Source organism: Cupressus sempervirens, chromosome 9 (genome assembly GCF_028749045.1).
Source record: "Cupressus sempervirens isolate cs-2001-9-10 chromosome 9, ASM2874904v1, whole genome shotgun sequence".
NCBI classification, from domain to species: domain Eukaryota; kingdom Viridiplantae; phylum Streptophyta; class Pinopsida; order Cupressales; family Cupressaceae; genus Cupressus; species Cupressus sempervirens.
In genome coordinates, this window is record NC_143126.1 from 261254297 (window position 1) to 261276554 (window position 22258).

Sequence of the window (22258 nt, forward strand, 5' to 3'; positions counted from 1 at the left end):
TTTCCTCTCTTAGTCATTCTACCTCTACTTTGTGTGTTCAAAGCACTTACTAATGATTTAGGCCTGAGCTTTTCCTATGATTTTCCTCACTCAAAATAATACCAATCACATCATCATATTTTAGGGTATTAGATCCAGAAATGGAATTAATCACAACCATTACCAAGCCATTCCATCTTTCCAGCAAAGAACAAAAAATCATGAGAGCCCTAATTGCATCATCAAAATTAATACCCATAGAAGATAACTGACTCATAAAAATATTAAACTCATTTAAATAATCTACAATAGAACCACCTTCTTTCATTTTCATATTAAAAAAATGCTTCATGAGTAATACCTTATTTGAAGCAGAGGGCTTTTAATACAATTTTGCTAGGGTTTCCATAGGCTTTGCTGCCATCTTCACTTTTGTAATGTTAAATGTCACCAATCCTACTAGTCATAATCAAATGGTTCCAAGTGCCTTTCTGTCTAAAATATCCCAGTAATCATTTTTCGTAGTTCCCCGATTCTTAGTTTTTCCTTCCAATGGCTTCCATAAATCTTTATGATAAAGATAGTCCTCCATTTTCATTTTCCATAACTAAAAGTTTTGCCCATTAAAATTTTCAACCTTCAACTTACCCTCATCTTCCATCACTCCCACTCAACCGTGAGACTCGCACCCAACCATGAGACTTTCCTACAGAGGATAACTGAAAAACAACCTTGCTCTAATACCACTTTTTAGGATTAACCATAGACAGAAATAAAAATTACATGCAAATATAAACAATATCATAAACAAATAAATCACACAAAAGAGAACACAGGACACCAAGATTTAACGTGGTTCATCCAAACCCTGGGCTATGCCCACCAAACATAAGATCCAATATTATTATGATCCAGTGATTACAACCTGATTACAATTCATAATCCCTTATAGCTCAATACTGCCACTAGAAGTAATTTTCTCATCACACCTTATAGAAAAACACCTAACCCTAAGCCTTTTTATACACGTATATTTGCCTCTTTAGGGTTATAGTTAATTACAATATATCGTCCCAAAATTATTGATAAAATATTAGCTATAAAATAGGACCCAAACCCCAAAGAGTTATGGAGTATGTATAGTACTTCCTTGATCAGTCACCACAAACTAACATATCTTACATCTTATTAGAGGAAACCTTGAAAGAGAGGGAGAAGATAGATGATATTATTCACTCGACCTTCGGTGATCTTAATTGTATTTATTTAGAGGGAGTAAACCATGTTGAGATGGATTCTCCAGTAATCAATAAATTACAGTAGTCAAGAGGAGAATATTTTGTGAATATACTTCTCGACTAAGTGATTTTAATGGGCCTAGTGCATGTGTATATCTTGAGGAAGGGACAACTTTCAAATTATTATCACTTGTATTTGCACAAGTTATTGAAAGATGACGATCTTACAATAACTTAAGTTTCTATCATGATGGATATCTCACTATATCTATGTAGATCATGATAGATAACACTTTCCATGTTGAATGTTTATATGGTACACATTATGAGAATGCATGTGCACATACCATATAAACATGTTTTTGAGTATATGGTGAATGCTATACAAATTGATGTTATGGAGGGCCATTACATAAAGTACTTGGTGAATATCATGTGACTTGATGTTCTAGAAGGCCATTACTCATAATACTTGGTGAATATGTTGCATCTCAAATATTACGGAAGGCTATTACTCAAGGAGTACTTGATGAATATGGATTGTTGATATTCTATGAGACCAATACTTATAATATCATATATGATATCAAAATCTTTTTGAATACTTGGTAAATGTCGAATGTCGATATTCTGGGAGACCAATACTCATGATATCAGACCTTTTGAGTAATTGATAAATATCACGTGTTGATATTATGGAAGACCAATACTCATGATATGAAATATGGTCTCAAACCTTATTAGAGTATTTGATGGATATCATATGTTGATATTTTTGGAGACCAATACTCATGATATCAAATGTGACATCAAAGTGGTGGATATCTTTTGGTCTCAAAGATATTTAAAAAAAAATTCACATCTAATATTACCAATGGTATAATATATGTCTTATGTTTATTCTCCCTAGCTAAGAGGGAATGCTAACATTTGGTAGCACAAGCACTAGCACACACATACATAAGTGTTTTATATATATATGTGTGTGTGTGTGTGTGTGATATTATATCATCATTTGTTATATTAGTTAGATTTTAATGGATAGGCATGTCCCTTCCATAATATAATCAATAGTAATCTTTTCTATTGAAAATACATCACAAAAACATGGTAGTCCTATTACATTTGTAGTGACCCTGAGAAAAAATCAACAATAGTGAGAAAAAATGATTTCTTCATATTGAAAAAAAAATCAACATATTTTACAATATTTTTACAATATAAGCATTCTCGGTATAATTCTATATAATAATACTATATTTGAGCTCTCCAGTTAATTATTAAATGAAAGAAATGCCACCTTGATTTTCAATGAGTCTAATATCTCCCAAAATGAAAGTTAACCGTTACATCTTTTTTTAACAGTCTCAAAATGGACAACTAACATCGATTGAATGAGTCTTTTCCTCACGAAACATGGAGAGACAATGTAGAGTATTACTTGTAAAAGTAGACCACTTCTTTTAAAACTGGCAAACTTGACATTCTTGCTTTTTTGGGTACATTTGGTGTGTACTAGTATCTTCAGAAGCAACTATTTTATTAGATTTATCGTTAGAAGCAGCTATAATATTGGATTTATCAGTAGAAACATAACTCCTAAGCTGTGAGGCTATTAACATTCTTTGAACATTTCTATACTCATAATTATAATCAATATGAACTTTATGTCAGCAAAGGTCAAAAAAATCCTTTCATCTAAACTTTGGTTAAAACATTGTGATAGGCAGTTTGGTTTCGAATAGTTTGTGGTATATTGAAAGACTACCCATTTTTATATTCAATACGATCTCCCATATGCAAGAACAACAATAATTTAAGGGTTGACACCCACTAATAAACGACCAAAACCCTAAATACAATAGATAAATGACTTAAAAAACATATTTGCAATCTAGAAATTTAGACGTTGATAATTTTTTGCAAATCAATTTCTTCATACCAGTGAAACAAAATCAAACACTCTCAGAGAAGGAACTCAATCTAAACCTAATTCAATTCATTCTGCAAGCAAATAGATATCATAGTTTCACCTGCTGTTTTCTGACACAAGGATAATTAATTGCTTACACATTATCAAACTGACATACTTTCACTGCCAACCCCTGCCTCTAACTACCAACTGCCCACACAACTTAGTAAACATATAACATACTCAAAAAAGTGTTTCAAAACCCTAAATGCTGTTTTTCTATTTCACGTTGCCATATTTATGGCCGATACCATCTTGGCATCCTCCCACCTGCACTCAGGATTTGCCGCTCAATCTGCAATAACGAAACTAAACCCTACTTTAGAACTTGACTGCAAAATAATAACAATACTATATTGGTTTAGATTTTATTCGAGTTTAAGAGTTAAGGTGATAATTGCCTGAATTAGTTCTTCGACCTTGTGCATGAAAAGATAGCTCTCCCGCTTCACTTGTTCAAAACACTGCAAGCACCTGAAAATTTGAAAACACAAACAAATACAAATAATCAACATGATACAAATCTGACCAAATCTTTTGTATAGAACAATTGAGAAATAATTTTTCTTGAAGGCACTTAAAAGGTCTGAATGAGAAATGATATACCCATCTATCATTTTCTCTTTACAGAAGGCACGAAATGTGATGCATAAGTTTCTCACTCTCTTTGCCCCAACACTGTTATTTCAAAACAAATGGGTAATAATGTAAATGAGAATTCAATAGAAGATTAGCTTTAAAAAGTATAGTATGAGCGTTTTTAAGTATCAAAATCAAAATGCTTCAGGTAAAAAAGAGAAATGTGCATGCCGTGAGCTGCTACTGTCCAAAAGAACTATAGAACGATCCAATTTTCTGTATTTCACAGTTTTTTGACGCCTGCATGTTACAATGAAATGATTATGTAAGCTATTATATATATTTGGTTGGCCATTCTTAAATGTTACATACTAAAGAAATAATTAAGTTTAGAAAAAATAAGTCAATTTGATTATTTAGTACTTTTAGTTTAAGAATCAAATCTTAGTATATGATATTTAAACCATCCCACTTTTAAATAATAAGAAGCATATCAAAGAACAATAATAAAATCAAGGAAAGAGTATAATAAGAAGCATATCAAAGAACAATAATAAAATCAAGGAAAGAGTATAAAGAACATACAATGCTGTTTGTATGTCACTGAGCGCTAAATGCAGATCATCAGAAAATTGAGAAAGATATTCCTGCAATAAATGGGGATGGTTATCCCTCTGCATCTGCCTCAGCCGACGAAAGTCCTCATCCACAAACCCCTACAACAGAAACAAAATATATTTTATTGTGCTTTCCCATCAAAGTAGAAAACCTTAAACAGGCCATGATTATTCAAAATCTCACACAAGCAAGGAAAATGAAAATGATTGATTGGAAACAGAAAATATATATATACTCAACCTCCCCATAAAGGGATATGATAAGATTATTGTACTGTCGTTGCAACTCAACAGCAGCCATACTCAGCCTTTGCAATTGAAAATTATGATTGTAATGAGAGTAAGCTCCCTTTGAGGATTTAAAGCTCAATGTTGAATTGTTTGTTCTCCATATACGATTTATAGAGTATGCTCCCCTCTCATGGTCTCATCAACTTTAATTACTCACCCAAAAAAGTAATTTTTTGATTCTATACCGAGGATAGTCTCTGTGATTTTCTGGGTTTTTGCATGCCAGTTGGGTGTTTTCTAATATAAGCTTATTCTCAATACACACTTATCTAAGATTGTTGTGTTTTAAATACTTATCTCACTAAATAGTATACAAGGATTCTTGAGAAAGAGAATTCATTTATTCCAATTGCAGTTTATTTTATTAACATGCACGAGCCGAATCGTCGAGATTTAGAATATTACTTTTCTTAGATATAGAAAGAAGAATCCAATTCCATTTCTCATTTTGTGAGTACGTAAACATGTCCCAATGTAATTAATGGAAAACCATGAGTTTCTTAGCAAGGCGCAAGCTCTGGATTCACTATTGTGTACTGATTTATGTATCATATATTAATCATCTGAATTGTCAAATACTAATAGGTACACTTATTGAAAAGGGATTATTCGTAAAAGCGCAAAAAAGATCTCATAGCAAAAGTAAAAATTTAAATAGATTGAATATCTTCAAATGCTATGGTAAAGTTAGATGGTGGAAAAGTTAGAGTTTGAATTTAAAAAAATTAAATTTGAACTCATTCATGTGTTCTACAAAATTGAAATTGATTACTCTTCTAATGTTGAAATCGATTAATCTTATATTATTTAAATTGATTGTTGGAAAACATGTCTTAAAATAACAATCAAATACATAAAAATAGGTACAAATAGGGATTGGCCATTGTCTATTGATTAATGCAAAGGGGCTTGAAATAGAGATTGAAAAGGTTTGGACCATTTGTTAAGTCTAGCACAAGAGCATGCCATTTGTTAATATGTTATTGCTACTTTTTAAGTTTTTACCAAATTAAGCTATTCTACTATTATGAACACTAAAGTATATATATTTTTTGAATTTGAGTTCATTAATGTGTTTTACAAAATTAAAATGGATTAGTCTTGTATTATTTAGAAATAGATTGATGGAAAACATTTCTTAAAATAAGAATCAAATATAATAAAATAGGTCCAAATAGGGATTGGCCATTGTCTATTGGTTAATGTAAAGGGGCTTGAAAAGATTTGGATTATTTTCCAAGCCTAGCACAAGAGCATGCCACTTGTTAGTATACATACATACAAGTGTGTATGCATGTATATGTGTACACACACACACACACACACACACACACACACATACATATGTGTGTGTGTGTGTGTGTGGAGAGGGAGAGGGAGGGAGAGAGAGAGAGAGAGAGAGAGAGAGAGAGAGAGAGAGAGATGTGTGCATGTGTGCATGCATATGTATACATGTACATATGTATATATTTTTTGATTTATTTAACTGGAATAATTCATTTTCAATTTATGTGTACATAAATATATTTAAATATAGTACTTGATTTTAGTTAAAGAATGTAGTTACTGTTTAATCATTTTTTAATTTTAGGTAAAATAAACACACTTTGCTTGACAACTTAAATAAAATATTTGAAGTAAATATATTTCTATATGTTATTCTAGGCATCAAGATAGATCATCCACCTCCCCCTCATGAACTTTTTACATGCAATTATTATGAAATTAGAGGCTAAGAGACTCCCTCAATAGTGTTGAGTTAGTTTTAGTGTTTATAGCAGTCCATACTAGATAGCCTTATTAGCATTAGGGATCACATTCATGGTGCTACTCCCTATTTAGTAGATACTATAGATGCCATACTTGAGAGGAAGAGAGGAGAGGTTTTTATAGGCATCTCTTTCACTAAGGGACGTGACGTAGTACTCATAGACAACCTGAAAATGGAATGTTTCTTGGATAATGTAAATCACTAGTATTTGAAGGGGTATTAAGTTATGAGATGTCAAGATCTAGCTATATCAGTATTGAAATACCTATGATTTCTTATTGCTTATAGATGTTATCTAAAAAAGACCAGATTCAACTTTATTTTGCATAACTTTTTGTTGAGGTTCATTAATAGAGGGTGGAATTTACACTAGCTTTTCACTATATCTAGGATAGGGGTGTGGTAGGTTGGATGATTGAGATAATTATTGTCAACTTCATCATTAGTTACCAGCACATAGGGTCATTGTTGGTCAGAGGGCACCTATTATTTCCCCTAAATTGGATCCCACAATAGATGAGATTTTGTAGAGCAGCTAGCTTTGATGAGTGATTAAGAAATTTAGGGAGAGTATAATAGCTACTAAATCCATATCTAGTGACCAAGTTGGCCAATATTTAATGTCTTCTTAACACTCTAGATCCTTGAGTTGAGAATCCTCGCTTAAAATCTACAATATAGTTGATATCCCTTCACTTTCTATCCTAAAGTGTCTTACTAGAGAGGTGGCATGGGTTATGCTGACTATTTTGGATGAGGATCTTCTAGATGCATATGCATCATAGAAGAAAACCACGATATCCCCATAGAAAATACTAGAGTTTGTGTGGTACTATCAAATACACTTAACCACATCCTTCTCATCACATAGAGTGTGGCCACAATGAAAGTGCATATCAAGATCTTCTTACCAATGATTCTATTGCAATAGATGGAGAGGAACATCATACAAACCCTTGAGTGAGTGTAGCCACCATTTTTATGATGTTGGCCTTGAGGATGTTAATTTAAGCATGACAACCATAGGTTTACATAGATTTTCTAACACATTATAATTCTACTTTCATTTCATCTCATTTCTTAATAGCCTTCATTTGTCACTATTAGGATATGTGTCAACCACTTATGTTGAATATATAGAGTTGAGTGTGGATAAGGCCCAAAAACATCTTGATATCTTGGTGGATACAATCAAGTTTGGGAGTCCAAGTACCATCAAATTCCAACATCTACATAAGTAAATCTTATTTTTAGTCTTAACTTGATGTAGGAGCATCCAGTGGTGTAAGGGCAATCCTACATCACCCAAAAATATGCTTAGAGATATTTTTTATTTAATGTGTTTTCATTTTTGGATACCCATTTGGGTCAAATAAAGGTTCCAACTCACATAGTTCCACTATTTGTTTTTTGGGTTAGAGTTTTATTAGTTTTTAAGTACCTTGGGATACGTGTAAATGTAGAAAATGAGTTATTTTGTAATTGAGCCAAAATCATGATGAGTTAGAGGGTGTAATTTGGAGGGATGATTGTACTTATAATTTAAAACACTCTAGAAAAAGAATTGGGTCAAAAGGCTTTACGGTTAGAAAGTTATTGCAGTTTTAATTTTCTTAGAGACCTCCTAAGAGCACTTGAAAGTTAGATATGGGGCGCTAAACAGCCTTGTACGGGGCCAAAAAATGTGGGTCAAATGAAGCTGTCCATAGGGTTGTAGAGCACTTCGAGAGCTTTCTTGAAATGTAAATGGTTCATTAATCAGAGTTACAGTTCAAAAGTTATGCCTCCTAGAAGTTGGACTACCATTTCTAGATTCTTCTAATTTTACACTGACTTCTAACATGAGTTTTGGAACATTCTATTTTGGCGGTGGATGCGAGTTAGCATATTCTATAATGTATTCTTAACCCTAAACCATTTGGGGCTTATTTAAGAACATTTCTGGCATTGTAAAGGCAACCCTTAGTGGAGTTAGAGAGAAGGTACTATGTGAAGGATTTCTTTCTCTAGAATCATATTGTTGTAAGCCCATAGGGCATTTTTCATTGATAATAATATTTCCCTTTTCTTGTGTTTTCATTCCGGTCTTTGGTTGTGTCTCCATCAAGTGGTATTAGAGCAAGTTTTCTTGAGTGTGTAGACAGAGTGCCAACTGTGAGGCAGTTTGCACCAAGACTGTGTGATTGTGGTTTTGATACAGGAAGATTCTTCATAAAGGGAACATGGTGGAGGGGCTAGAGTTGTTATTCCTGAGGTTTGAAACCTCCAAAGACAAGTTCAAGCATTTTAGGAGGAGACCCGTAGTGGACTAAATGTTGCCGCAGGCAATGAAAGTGAGCAAGAAAATGAAGAATAAGAAAATATTGGACAAGAAGGGGAAGACAAAGGGGAAGTCCTAAATCAGGCATAGGAGAGGCTTTTTAGGGCCATTTCTAAGCTTGGAAAAAGACCTAAAATTGATGTGGATATGTTTTCAGATGAGTTGATTGACTAGATCAATGAACTAGAGGAGTATTTTGAGTATGAGGATATCAGGGATCTAGATAGGGTTAAGTTTATGAAAGCCAAAATGAGAAGGCCATGCCAAAATCTTGTGGCAAGAGATTTAGGTAGGAAGAAATAGAACAGGAAAGGAGAAAATCTCAAGATGGGATCGCATGTTGGACAAACTAAAGAAGTAGTTCATTCCTGTTGACTACGAGCTTGATTTGTTCAAGAAAATGCAAGGATTAAAGCAAGCAGGAAAATCTATCCAAGAATATCCAAAGGAATTTTATCGACTTCTTATTAGGGTAGGGCATGTAGAAGCAAATAAGGAGAAGGTTTCCCATTACCTCAGTGGGTTACAACGTAGCATTCAGGAGGAGTTAAGTCTAGTTAGAATGACTAGCATTGAAGAGGCATACCAATTTGCTTTACTAGTCAAAGAGAAGCTAAATAAAAGGTTTGAAGGAAGGAAAAGAGGGCATGATCAAGGAGGAAGGTGTAGTAGTAGGTCATTTGGAGGCCGAAATGAGACCCAAAAGAAAACTGAAGATGTGGGTACTAGTAGAAACCAGAGAAATGAGGGTTTCAACTACTCTTGTGATCAAAATTTTGGAGATCAGAGAGGAAGAGGTAGAGGACATGGACAAGGATCAAGAAGAGGAGGCTTCAATGGTACTTGTTTTGACTACAATGAAGAAGGTCATCATGCCCTTGAATGTCCTCAATGAGAAGGATGGATAGATAGGAGAGTTGATGGTCAAGCAAGGGTTGCTCATGTAGATGAAGATGCATAGTCATCACATTCTAAGGATGCAAAAAGAGGAGAGGTTCTTGTAAATGAAAGGGTCTTACTAAGTGGTGAGATTGAACCTAGAAAAAGGAGGATTTTATTTTGTACCAAGTGCAAGTGCAAGGATAAGTGTTGTGATGTGATTATTGATGGTGACAGCATTAACAACTTGGTGTCTGAGGAGATGGTCTCTAAGCTAAAGCTCAAAAGGGAGAAACCTGCAACCCTATTAGATTTCTTGGGTGAAGGATGATCATAAGGTCCTGGTCAGTAAACAGTGTTTGGTGAAGTTCAAGATTGGGAGTTACCATGATGAAGTTCTCTATGACATTATTCCAATGGATGTCTATCATTTATTGTTGGGAAGACCGCGGCAATTTGATAGACATGATGTACATGATGGTCATGCAAATACATACCCTATGACAAAGGATGGAGTTTGCCACAAACTGAAGCCCATGATAAAGGAAGGTGAAAAGGTATGCAGTAGTGCTAGGATATGTCTAGTTGATGGAAGAAAGTTTTTGGATGGTATGAAACATCAGTGTATGTGTTATGCTTTGATTCCTATAAGAGATAAGGAAGGTAGTAGTGAAATTCCACTTGAAGTTTTAGGCCTATTAAATGAGTATGGAGATGTCATCTCTGATAATGTTTGACAAGGGTTGCCACCAGTAAGGCAGATTAGTCATGAGATAGATTTAATCCCTGGAGCTAGTTTTACTAACAAGGCTGCTCATAGGATGACTCCTACTAAAATTGAGGAGCTAAATAGACAAGTTTAGGAGCTATTGAGGAAGGGTTTGATTCAAGAGAGCCTAAGTCCATGTGTAGTACTTGTAGTACTAGCACTAAAGAGGGATGGAGAGTGGACAATGTGCATAGACTCTCGCACTATAAATAGAATATCCATCAAGTATTGGTTTCCTTTGCAAAGAATGGATGATCTTATGGACTGCTTGAGTGGAGTTCAGTACTTCACAAAGATAGATCTCAAGAGTGAATATCACTAGATATGGATACGAGAGGGAGATGAGTGAAAGATTGCCTTCAAGACCAAGGAGGGTCTATATGAGTGGTTAGTCATGCCCTTTGGACTAACCAACATGTCGAGCACCTTTATGCGGCTTATGAATGAGGCACTAAAGAAGTTCTTAGGAAAATTTGTTATTGTCTATTTGGATGATATTTTAATTTTCATTAAAACTTTGGATAAAAATTTATTGCACATTTGTAGTGTCCTTGAAAGGTTGAGGGAAGAGGAAATGTTGATTAATTTGAAAAAATGTATCTTTGTAAAAAAAGAGTTAGTCTACTTGGGGTTTGTTGTATCATCTAAAGGTCTCAAAATGGATCTAGAGAAGGTAAAGACCATCTTAGAATGGCCTACTCCAAGGTTTGCTACTGAGATGAGATCATTTCATGGTCTGGTTAGCTTTTATAGGAAGTTCATTAAGAATTTTATTGGCATATGTGCACCCATGATTGAAACAATAAGGGGGGATAGGAATGAGTTCTAGTGGACTACAACAGCTACAAGGAGTAGTTGATTGTTGAAGAAGAAGATGATAGAGCAACCTATGTTGGCACTTCTTGATTTTAGTAAAGTGTTCTTGGTAGATTGTGATGCTAGTGGTAGTGCTATTGGGGCTGTATTGAGCCAAGAAGGTAAGCCTATTGCATATTTTAGTGAAAAGTTGAATTATGCAAAGAAGAAGTATTATGTTTATGATTAGGAGTTCTATGCAATCATGCATGCCTTAAAGAAATGAAGGCATTATTTATTGCCAAAAGAATTTTTTTTGTATACTGATCACCAGGCATTGCAATAACTAAATAGCCAAGGTAAATTGAATCAGAGACATATGAAGCGGGTAGAGTTCTTGCAGAGCTATACATTCATGTTGAAAAATAGAAGTGGAAGGTCTAATAAGGTTGTAGATGCATTGAGTAGAAGATAGTTGTTGCTTACAGTAATGCAGGTTGAAGCGGTTGGGTTTGATGAACTCAAGAATTTTTACCTTGAGGATCCTGATTTTTTTAAAGTATGGAAGGCTTGCAAAGAACCTATTACTATAGACAAAACTAGGTGGCTAGATTATTTTATCCAGGATGGTATGTTGTTCAAGGGCAGTCAATTATGCATTCCAAGGAGTTCCATGAGGGAAAACTTGATCAAAGAGAAACACATTAGGGGAATGGTAGGACACTTTAGTTGAGATAAGACCAATTCCATTATTAAAGAGAAAATTATTTTTGGCCTCAAATGTCACAAGATGTGAATAAATTTGTGCAGAGTTGTCAAGTATGTCAAGCAGCCAAAGGATTTAGTCACAATACTAGACTTTATCAGCCATTGCTTGTTCCATCAAAGCCTTGGGAGGACATAAGTATTGATTTTGTTCTTGGATTGCTGATGACACAAAGTGGTAATGACTCAATATTTGTGGTGGTTGATAGGTTCTCCAAGATGACACATTTCATCCCATGCCACAAGACTCATGATGTTGTACATATTGCATATTTTTTTTTTAGAGAGGTGGTGAGACTACATGGTCTCCCAAAGATTACTGTTTCTGATAGAGATAATAAATTTGTGGGGTATTTCTAGATGACTTTATAGAAGAAGTTGAGGATAGAATTGAGGTTCAGTTCTACACATCATCTTTAGTCTGATGGACAGACCAAAGTGGTAAATAGAAGTTTGGGCAATTTGCTGAGGTGTTTAGTGGGAGATAAGCCCAAGGGGTGGGATTTGATTTTTCCACAAGAAGAATTTTCTTACAATAACTCTATAAATAGGTGTACTAGGAGATCACCATTCCAAATTGTGCATGGGAGTAGCCCATGGACTACACTAGAATTGAGAAAGATGGAGCAAGGGGAGAGGACAAGAGCCGAGGTAAAAGAATTGGCTAAACATATTAAGAGCCTACATGAGGAGGTTCATGCACACATCACCAAGATGAGTCAATATTATAAAGCTAGGGAAGATCAAAAGAGGAGACATAAGGAGTTCCAAGTAGGGGATATGGTTATGGTACACTTACAAAAGGAACAGTTTCTAGTGGATACTTATAACAAGCCGAAGATGAAGAAATTTGGCCTCTATAAAATTTTGAAGAAACATGACTCAGGAAATATTGTAGAATTAACAAAATATCATAATGACGGTGCAGATGAGGGGTTGATGCTAGAACCATGTCCAATTCTTACTTCTAAGAAGGAGGAGATAGAAGAAATTTTGGATAGTTGTGTGGGTAGGAGTACCAGAAATAGGTAGTATGAAGAGTACCTGGTGAAGTGGAAAGGATGACCAATAGAGGACTCAACCTGGATATTAGAAGTGGAGGTTGCCCATTTGGGTTTTACTCTACCATAAAGTGACATGGTCACTTTTCAATCTACCCTGGGTGTCTGATGTAGGAGCATCCAGTGGTGTAAGGGCAATCCTGTATCACCCAAAAAATTCTTAAAGGTAGTTTTTGTTTAATGTGTTTTCATTTTTGGATACCCATTTGGGTCAAATAAAGGTTGCAACTCTCATAGTTCCACTATTAGTTTTCTGGGTTAGAGTTTTATTAGTTTTAAAGTACCTTGGGATATGTGTAAATGTAGAAAATGAGTTATTTTGTAATTGCTCCAAAATTATGATGAGTTATAGGGTGTAATTTGGAGGGATGATTTTACTTGTAATTTTGACCCAGTGTTTGACCAAACTTCAACCAAATTCGACCAACACATTGGTCAAAAAAAATTTGGTCAAAAATTTGACCAACCTACTAGTTGGTAAAAATTTTGACCAATACGTTGGTCAAAAAATGTGGAAATTTTTAGCACATTTTCTGCCATTCATTGGTCGAACTTTCAACCAATGCTTGGTAGAAATCACCAATTCATTGGTTGAAATTTCAACCAATGCTTGGTAGAAAACTACAGGGCATTGGTCAAAATTTTGACTAATGTGTGGTAGAAAACTACATGGCATTGGTCAAAATTTCAACCAATGCTTGGTAGAAAACTCCATGGCATTGGTCAAAATGTTGACCAATGCTTGGTAGAAAACTACGTGGCATTGGTCAAAATTTTGACCAATGCTTAGTCAAAAAAAATTTGCGGCTTTCAGTTATTGAGGTACACTTCAGCAATGGCCCTTCCTATGAAATTGCCATCTAAAACCTTTCTAATGAGATAATGTGTTATGAGCTCTTCATCGGTAGGATGAAACATGAATCCAGGAGGCAGTTGATATGGGTGATGCATAACTGCCTCCTGCATTCACATTCCATCCCACTGATGAAGAGCTCATAACACATTATCTCATTAGAAAGGTTTTAGATGACAATTTCACAAGAAGGGCCATTTCTGAAGTGGACCTCAACAACTGTGAGCCTTGGGGAGGGTTCAATTCCCTCCTTTATTATTCACTATGCATATAATCCTATAGACCTATTTGATCTCAAATGATGATATGTACTGAATGTTGAGTGTCTATGCTGAGTGCTCCAAAACCATCCATTTCATGCCTTCATTTGTACACAATGTCTTTCTAGTTTCTTTCTACTCGCATGCCCATTTCATTTCATATGATCATCTAAAAATTGTCACTCTAAGCTCTCAACTTTTTCCTCTTGATTGATTGGACTCGCTAAGTTGGCTCACCAACTTGCCCCACTAAGTCAACTGTTCAAGTATGCTCGCCAAGTTGACTCTTTGAGTTTGGTCATCAATTCACCCCACCAAAGTGCCTCATCAAGGTCAATCTTTAGGTTCACTCATCAAGCTCACTCACCAAGTTAGCTCGCCATGTCATGTCTCTAAGTGGCCTTGCTAAGTTGGCTCGCCAATTTGCCCCACCAAGTTGCCACTTTAAGCCCACTCACCATGTTAGATCGTCAGGCTAGCTCCCCAAGTCAGCTTGCCAAGTCGATAATTGAAGTATGCTCACCAAGTCGACTCTCTAAGTTCATCACTAGTCTAGCCCCTAAACCAACTCTCTAGGTCAGCTCACCAAGTCACCCCCACTTGCCCCACCAACTCGTCACTTTAAGTCAACTCTCCATGTTAGGTTGCCAAGCCGACTGCCTTAGTCAGCTCGCCAAGATGACAATTCAGGTATGCTCACCAAGTCAACTCTTTATGTTCGCTCACCAAGTCTGCCCCCTAAGTCAGCTCATCGAGTCACCCCCACCCAATCACCTCAATGAGTCGACTCTTTGAGTTAGCTCACCAAGTCAGCTCACCCAGTGGTTTTACAACCTTGCCTCGGCAAGTTAGTTTGTTATGTGTGCTTGCCAAGTTGCCCTACTGAGTTTCTTCTCTAAGCCCACTCACCATGTCAGTGTACTTTTTCAGCTCACCAAGTTGACTATTCAAGTATGCTCATTAGGTGGGCTCACCAAGTCACCCCACCAAGTCATGTCAACAAGTTGATTATTCAAGTATACGCTTGCCAAGTTGACTCTGAGTTCATTCATCAAGTCACCTTGCTGAGTCACCTCAACAAGTTGACTCCTTAAGTCTGCTCACCAAGTTAGTTCTCCAAGTCATCTCACCAAGTTGACTCACCATCTTGTCTCACCAAGTGGGGCTCTCTATGTAGGCTCACCAATCTGGCCCACCAAGTCACCTCTTTAAGGCCGCTAACAATGTCGGCTTGCTAGGTCTATTCCCAAAGTTGACTCACCGAGTCAACTGTTCAAGTGTGCTCACCAAGTCACCTCACCAAGTTGACTCTTTAAGTTGAGTCAGCTCACTAAGTCACCCCTCCAAGTCACTTGAAGCAAAGAAAACTTTGGTGTCATATCTGAAGGGATATAGTGGCTGAAAGTGCATATTAGATTCATGGCATTGAATATGATGGCTGGAAATTGCATATCAAACCTTTGTAGGATAATATCAGTCTTTCTATTGCAAATCATACTTCATATCATACCTATGGATTGAATTGTTACAATTTTATTTGTGACTGATAATAGGTCTATAATCTCTCTTTTCAGTCTTAGTAGTAAACAATAAACTCATATTTTGCCATATCATTAAGTTGTACATGTTTTGATTCATTGCATAGTCATTTCCTTTAGTCATTTGTAATGTGTTATCATAAACAAGCATCAAAGTGATCTCATTCTCATGAAGAGGGAACATGAATACTAGAAGTATCATTAGAACCATTTTCATTGGAACTAATAAAACAAGCACATTAAGCTCTAAACCTTGTTTGTGTTCCTCAAGTTAAATGCTTGCAAAACCAACCTTTAATAATAGCATTTTTAGGCTGCATATAAATGTCTATGGCACTGTCCTCACTATCCGTACCAGCATAATCATTTTTCAAGGGTGGAACTTACTTTTCATTTCATCCAAGATCTGAATCCATTAGGTAGGCAATGCTTTTTAAAGTTACGTCTTCATTGTTCAATGGTAATTGAAAAATCTAATAAGGGGGTTTTGTTGTCTTTGAAATCTAGATATTGAGAAGATGGTTTTAGTCAACTTAGGAATGATAATTTGGTGTAGCTCAATTATACTAGAAATCAAAGAAGCATTCTTTAGGTGCCTTGTTTGTGGATATGCTCCAGCACTAGTACCTATTGATAGAGGTAATTCGTTGGATTACAATTGAACTCTTAATATAATAGTTAATTGTGTCTTCGTTGTATGTTATGTTTGTTTCTCAATTGTATTTTGCATAAACTATGGTAAAGAATCTATAGCTTTAAACAGATTCATGCTTATGAAAGTGATCTTAGAAGCTTTTAGATTCCAGGATTTTGCAAATAAGATCTTACTCCTTATTGTGATACGGCCACTATCGATCTGCTCTCTGTAACCTTAATTGGAACTAATAGGACACCATACATGAGGTTCTTCTCACATTGAGATGTTTTCTTGATGAAAGCTATATATGAGAGAGCACATTTTTTTAGTGTGAAAAAATACTTGTATGAGAACTTTCCAAATTTTATTCTCATATTCCATGAGAATCTTCTACCAAATTTTGTCAAATGTATTTCATGATTTTTAAAAAAATGTCATATCTTCGCTTCACAACGTACAATGGTAGTTGCTGTCTAAAAGTGTTTTTGCTGGATTTGTATTCACATCCTATTTTATGCTTCAAATGCTTAGGTCAGATTGATGAACCTACACATTGTGCAAGGCCAGAATGTGTTTCTATGAATTCTCTAACATTGATGCATACTAGATGTAGGTAGGAACTTGTTGATTTTAGTTTATGCATGATTTGAAGCTGCATTTTCAAGACTCTGAAGACAATTGTATCCTTTTACTTTGTGGTTAGGTTTGCTAATAAGAAGATTGTAAGGCTGCAAGAAATACCTAATGCCATTTCAGAGGGGGAAATCCTGCAAACTATGAGCTTGTTGATGCAGCCAAACCTGGTGTTCAAATTGAGATGTCTCTGACATTATATGAGATACAAATTCTACACTCATTTTTATTGCCAAGTGTTAGCATTTGAAGGTTGACATTGGTTTTTTTTTGTAGGTTACTAGGATTTTCAGAGCTATGACAGTTAGAGTGGGACCAAACAAAAGGATTTTGAAATTCTCTTTTTAAAACAAAGCTCTCAAGCCTATCTTAGTCCATTTAAGTTGGAAATAAGGACCTTAATGTTGTATTCTATGATTTCTAATTCTAATTTGTAAATCATTTGTTGTTGCAGACCTACATCAATTATCTTCATCTGAAAAAGGAAAACAAGACAAGATTGCAAGCCGAAGATCCAATGGAACATGATACTAATAGTGATATTTTTGCCTCTTTTCAAGAGGGTGATATGTCACTAGCTGATTATGAAGCTAAGGTATAAACTCATAATTTTTACCTTTTGTATATAACATGAATTTTGCAAGCTCTGAAATTGAATTTTGACTGCCAATTTCCAAATTGAGAAGTTGAAAGAACTATCTTGCATGCCTGATATCTATGAGAGGCTAACTAGGTCCTTAGCTCTAAGTATTTGGGAGCTAGAAGATGTAAAGAAAGGGCTCTTGTGCTAGGTATCTTTCTTTGCATTCATGTTCGATTAATTGGTAATTTGTTGCATGTTCTTTGAACTATATGTTAACCATTATTCTTATTAAACAACTTTTTAGGGGAACTGCTTGTTGGGGATCTAGGTACGAGTAAGTTGCAACTACTTCAATATGTGTATAAGTTGGCTCCTTAAGGCATTTATACAAGTGGTCATGGAAGCTCTGCAGTTGGTTTGACTGCTTATGTATCAAAGGAACCTAAAACTAGTGAAATATTAAGTTACTAACTCAATTTGTTGATCATTGAGCTCTTTGGGCTGCCTGCTCCCCCATTGCTACCTATCACTTTATTCTATATAAACTACTTATTTCTTTGAACTCAACGGGTTCTAGAAAGTGGAGTATTGGTAATGAGTGATAGGGGTATTTGCTACATAGAAGAGTTTGACAAGATGTCAGACAATGCTCATAGCATGTTACATGTTGTGTTATTTTTCTCTAAGCTCTAAGAATTATGTGCTTTTACTAGTTTCTTGACTTTGTAATCTATGTTGTTGGTTGACTTGTATATCAATGTATGGTCATTCCTTTGAATTAGGTCATGGAACAACAAACACTGTCAATTGTAAAGGCTGGGATCATAGCATCTTTGAATGCAAGAACATCTATTTAAGCTTGTGCCAATCCTAGTGGTTCACGCTACAACCCTAGATTGTCACTAATTGATAATATCCAACTTCCTCCAACATTGCTTTCTAGGTGGAGTATGTTTGGTTTTAGAATTCAAGCTAGAGAATTTATTTATTGTCACTCAAGTATAAAAGAATCACAAAAAATGCCTACAGGTTTGATTTGATCTATCTAGTGCTTGATAAAGCTAATGAACAAATGGAAAGGTTCCTTGTAAGGCATCTTGTTGCATTACATTATGATGGGCCAGAGGTAAGTTCTAATTTGGTAAATAATATGTAGTAATTAATGGCGGGTCCAATGACTTGATATTTTTGATGTGAACTACATTATGATTCTAGGACCAAATGCTGGATGCATTTGACCTCCCAACTCTCACTTTGTATATCACTTATGCAAAACAACATATACATCCTAAGATATCTAATGAGGTAGTAGAAGATCTAATTCATGGTTATGTTGAAATGCATAGGAAGGGAAACTTCCCTGGTAGTAGCAAGAAGGTTAGCTCGACATATTCTCAAATTCAATTTTTTTTATAGTATGCTTGCAAGTTACACACATGAAAAAAGTAACAGTATATCTCATATTTGTATTGAAGAATGCATCTAGATGTAGGGAAATTCTAATTTAATGTTAACTTGTTCTCCTAAATGAATTGCATAGGTTATCACAATGAGTCCACGCCAAATTGAAAGCTTAATAAGAATAAGCAAAGCCCTTGCCCGTATTAGATTCTCTGAGTGGGTAAGAAAATCCTATGTAGACAAAAGTGGGTTACATTCCTGAACATTTTTAAAGCCAGATTGAGGAAATAAAAAGATATCTTACATTCCAATTCTATAGGTTGAAAGGTGTGATGTGACAGAATCATTCTAGCTTCTTGAAGTTGCACTTCAACAATCTGCCACTGATCATTCAACTAGTAACCATTGTGAATCTTTGGCAATGAGGATTGTCAATTTATTTAGTTATATATTGAATGCATTATCATCACAAAATTAGTCAGCTCTAAAAGAGCTATGTTAATTGGAAGCCACTGAATGCATTTGACTGTCATGGTTATAGGGACCATTGACATGGATCTCATAAACATGGGAGTCTCAACCTGTGAAAGAATGGGATGAGCCAATCTGGTTTCATCATTGAGGATTCTTATCATGGAAAGGATGTAGGCAAGGGGACCATCAACCCATATTACTGAGGTAAAATTATTTATATTGCCCTAAATAGTGTTGAGAAAATTGTTGGTATGGAACCTAACCAAATATGAATGAATGCAATCATAGTTGATGGAGGAAATGCGCAAATAGGGATCCAAGGAAGTTAGCCTAAATGATGTAAGTAATTCTTTGTTGTGGGTAAATTTCAAGCTATTTCCAGCTTCATTTTCTTGGGGGAAATGAATAAATTATGAGTTATGTTGTTCAATTTTAGATTCGTAATGCAATTGGAAACCTTGTGAGTGAGGGGTTTGTTACAATTCATGGGGAAAATGTGAAGAGGACCTAAATGAGTTTTGAGGATGATATGGCCCCTATAATAATTAGTAATGAAGTATCTATTAAGACTATGGTCAGTGTGTTGTGGCAAACTATTTTAATATGCCTTGAGCTTCATGCTCTGGAGTACATCGATGGGTACTTTCTCTTTAAAAAATCCAAAAAATTGAAGGAATCCAAAGCCTGGGTGTACTATTTGTGACAAAGACAACCACCAAGGTAATGATGGATATCTTATAATTCTTGCTCAGATAAGAGGATGATAATTATAAATTATGAGAATCATTGGTGTTTTCTTCTATCAAGTTTTGGAGTGAGGAAAAAGTAATTGCAATTATAAAGGTATTTTTTTTCAACCAACATAATGGAAAATGTTCATTTTAATGTTCACAATGGTGTTTGTCCTCTCCCTCTAGTTTCACATGCTTACCTAAATATAAAGAGAATTAAATATAAAAAGAGCAATTTATTTTAATCTATATTTAAAATTAAATATTAAGAGGAAAAATTAGAATCTAATCTTGATAAAGTGATGATTCTAAGGTGGTGACTTAAACAATTAAGAATGTTGAATATCATCAGCAGCTTGTCTTCCATACACACCAATGATGTCAATCATGGTGCTATGAAGACCTGGTTTGCTATGAATAGCTACAAGGGAGAAACAAAAGAAGTGCAAAATGCATATGAATTTACTTGGCACAATGCATCATATGCTCTACTATGAAGCAACTACAAGATGTGCAACCACATAGCTATTAGCTATTTCTCTAGATATTATCATAAGAAGTTTTCAAGATGTAGAATATTATTATTATAAACTTGAAGCACTTATAAGGAAACGAGACCCAAAAAAAAAGACGTCGAAGAATCATTATCAAATTGGGAAGTCATTATTCTAAATTTATGAATCAAAGGGAATCACAATGTACAAGATATTATAGAGGTGAATTCAAAAGCTTTATAAGAGTCTAGCAATCATGACCATGATACATCACAAGGGTAATCTCTAATAAATGCTACCCACAGTCAGTTTCAAGCTAGAGAATTCAGGAAAGAATAGGGATTGTTTGAAATTACTCGGATGCAGTACTGATGCAAATTCCTTCTACAGTACTGATTCAAATTTAATTTATTCAAATATATATCTACTATTTTAAATTTACAAACTGAGATTTATATGTAGTACAACTAAATGTTTCAACTAGTATACAGCTAGCCCCACTGAGCTGAAGCAATTGAGTGTCATAAATACATTCTTGAAAATAAAATATACTTATCATAGTACATAGTACAACTATTTTTTATAACACTCAAATTTATGTTTGAGATTATAGATTCTCTAGTTGAAATCTGAATTTTTTGATAAGAAAATCAATAAAAACTTATTAACCGAGAGTCCGAGTTGTAGATCTCACCACGGCACAAGGAATTCCAATTTATTTTTGTTCCTTCAATTGACTTTCCATTGGACCAATCTCAGATTTCTTGAAATTTTTTTGCCTCCTCTTGCAATCCAACAAAGAGTTTGTATCAAATCTAGCAAATTTATAAATAATCAAGTCATCTACACAATCATGTTCATCTCATTTCAAGATCAAAAAATACATAGTTAAATGCAGTTGAATCATGGTGTTGTTACAAAAAAAAATGCATGTTGAAGGAAATTGTACTCCAAAGTTCAATCAAGGGTCAAGATAACTAATTGCCTTAGATTTCCATATTGGAAAAGATAATCAAAGTTTTGGGGCTAGATATCATTAGTGTCGAGTTTGTACAGATTGACCAAATGGATAATGGTTAGATTTTTCTACATGGAACTAAAAGACATTGTTTGAGGGTTTGATGAAAAAGATTTGTTTTTGAGCATGCAGATTGATGTATCTTTGATTGGGATGCAGGAGCTCGGTGACAAACTATTTGCAAAAGTATAAGAGGAATGAGTAATTTAGAGCAAATAAAAATTTATTGTGAATAATTTAATGAAAAACTAGAACCTACATCTTAGTCTTAGTTGTTGCCCTATAAATCATTTTACATGCATGTCATCTTTCTTTGGATCCATGTTCCCTCAGATTTCATCCTAAAAGTTTAAGCTAGGCTAATATTTCCTCGCCTCTATCTCATTATCATACACATTGGTTGTGCATTGAATTCATGGTGGTATAAATAATTTAATCCATTATTGGCCTGATTACAAATATGTAATGCCCCACCCAAGTCAGTGCCTGGGATCTAATGCGTTTAGAGCTTTAGAGTGATGTCTTGTCATTTTGAGGTTTTGTTTCATCAAGATAGATAAATCAATAGCTTAGACTATGGCTTTGATCTTCCTAACCTTA

General features: G+C 34.9%; 1 protein-coding gene across 1 annotated transcript; it reads right to left on the reverse strand.

Annotated features, from left to right (window-relative positions):
* Window positions 1-3427: 3427 nt before the first annotated feature.
* LOC149538448 (histidine-containing phosphotransfer protein 1-like) lies at window positions 3428-4686 on the reverse strand. Its single transcript, XM_089802468.1, has 6 exons — window positions 4627-4686; window positions 4354-4484; window positions 4000-4068; window positions 3796-3867; window positions 3591-3663; window positions 3428-3484 (listed from the first exon to the last, which is right to left on the reverse strand). Exons 1-6 carry the CDS (start codon window positions 4684-4686, stop codon window positions 3428-3430), a joined length of 462 nt encoding a protein of 153 aa, XP_089658594.1.
* Between the last annotated feature and the right edge of the window lie 17572 nt (window positions 4687-22258).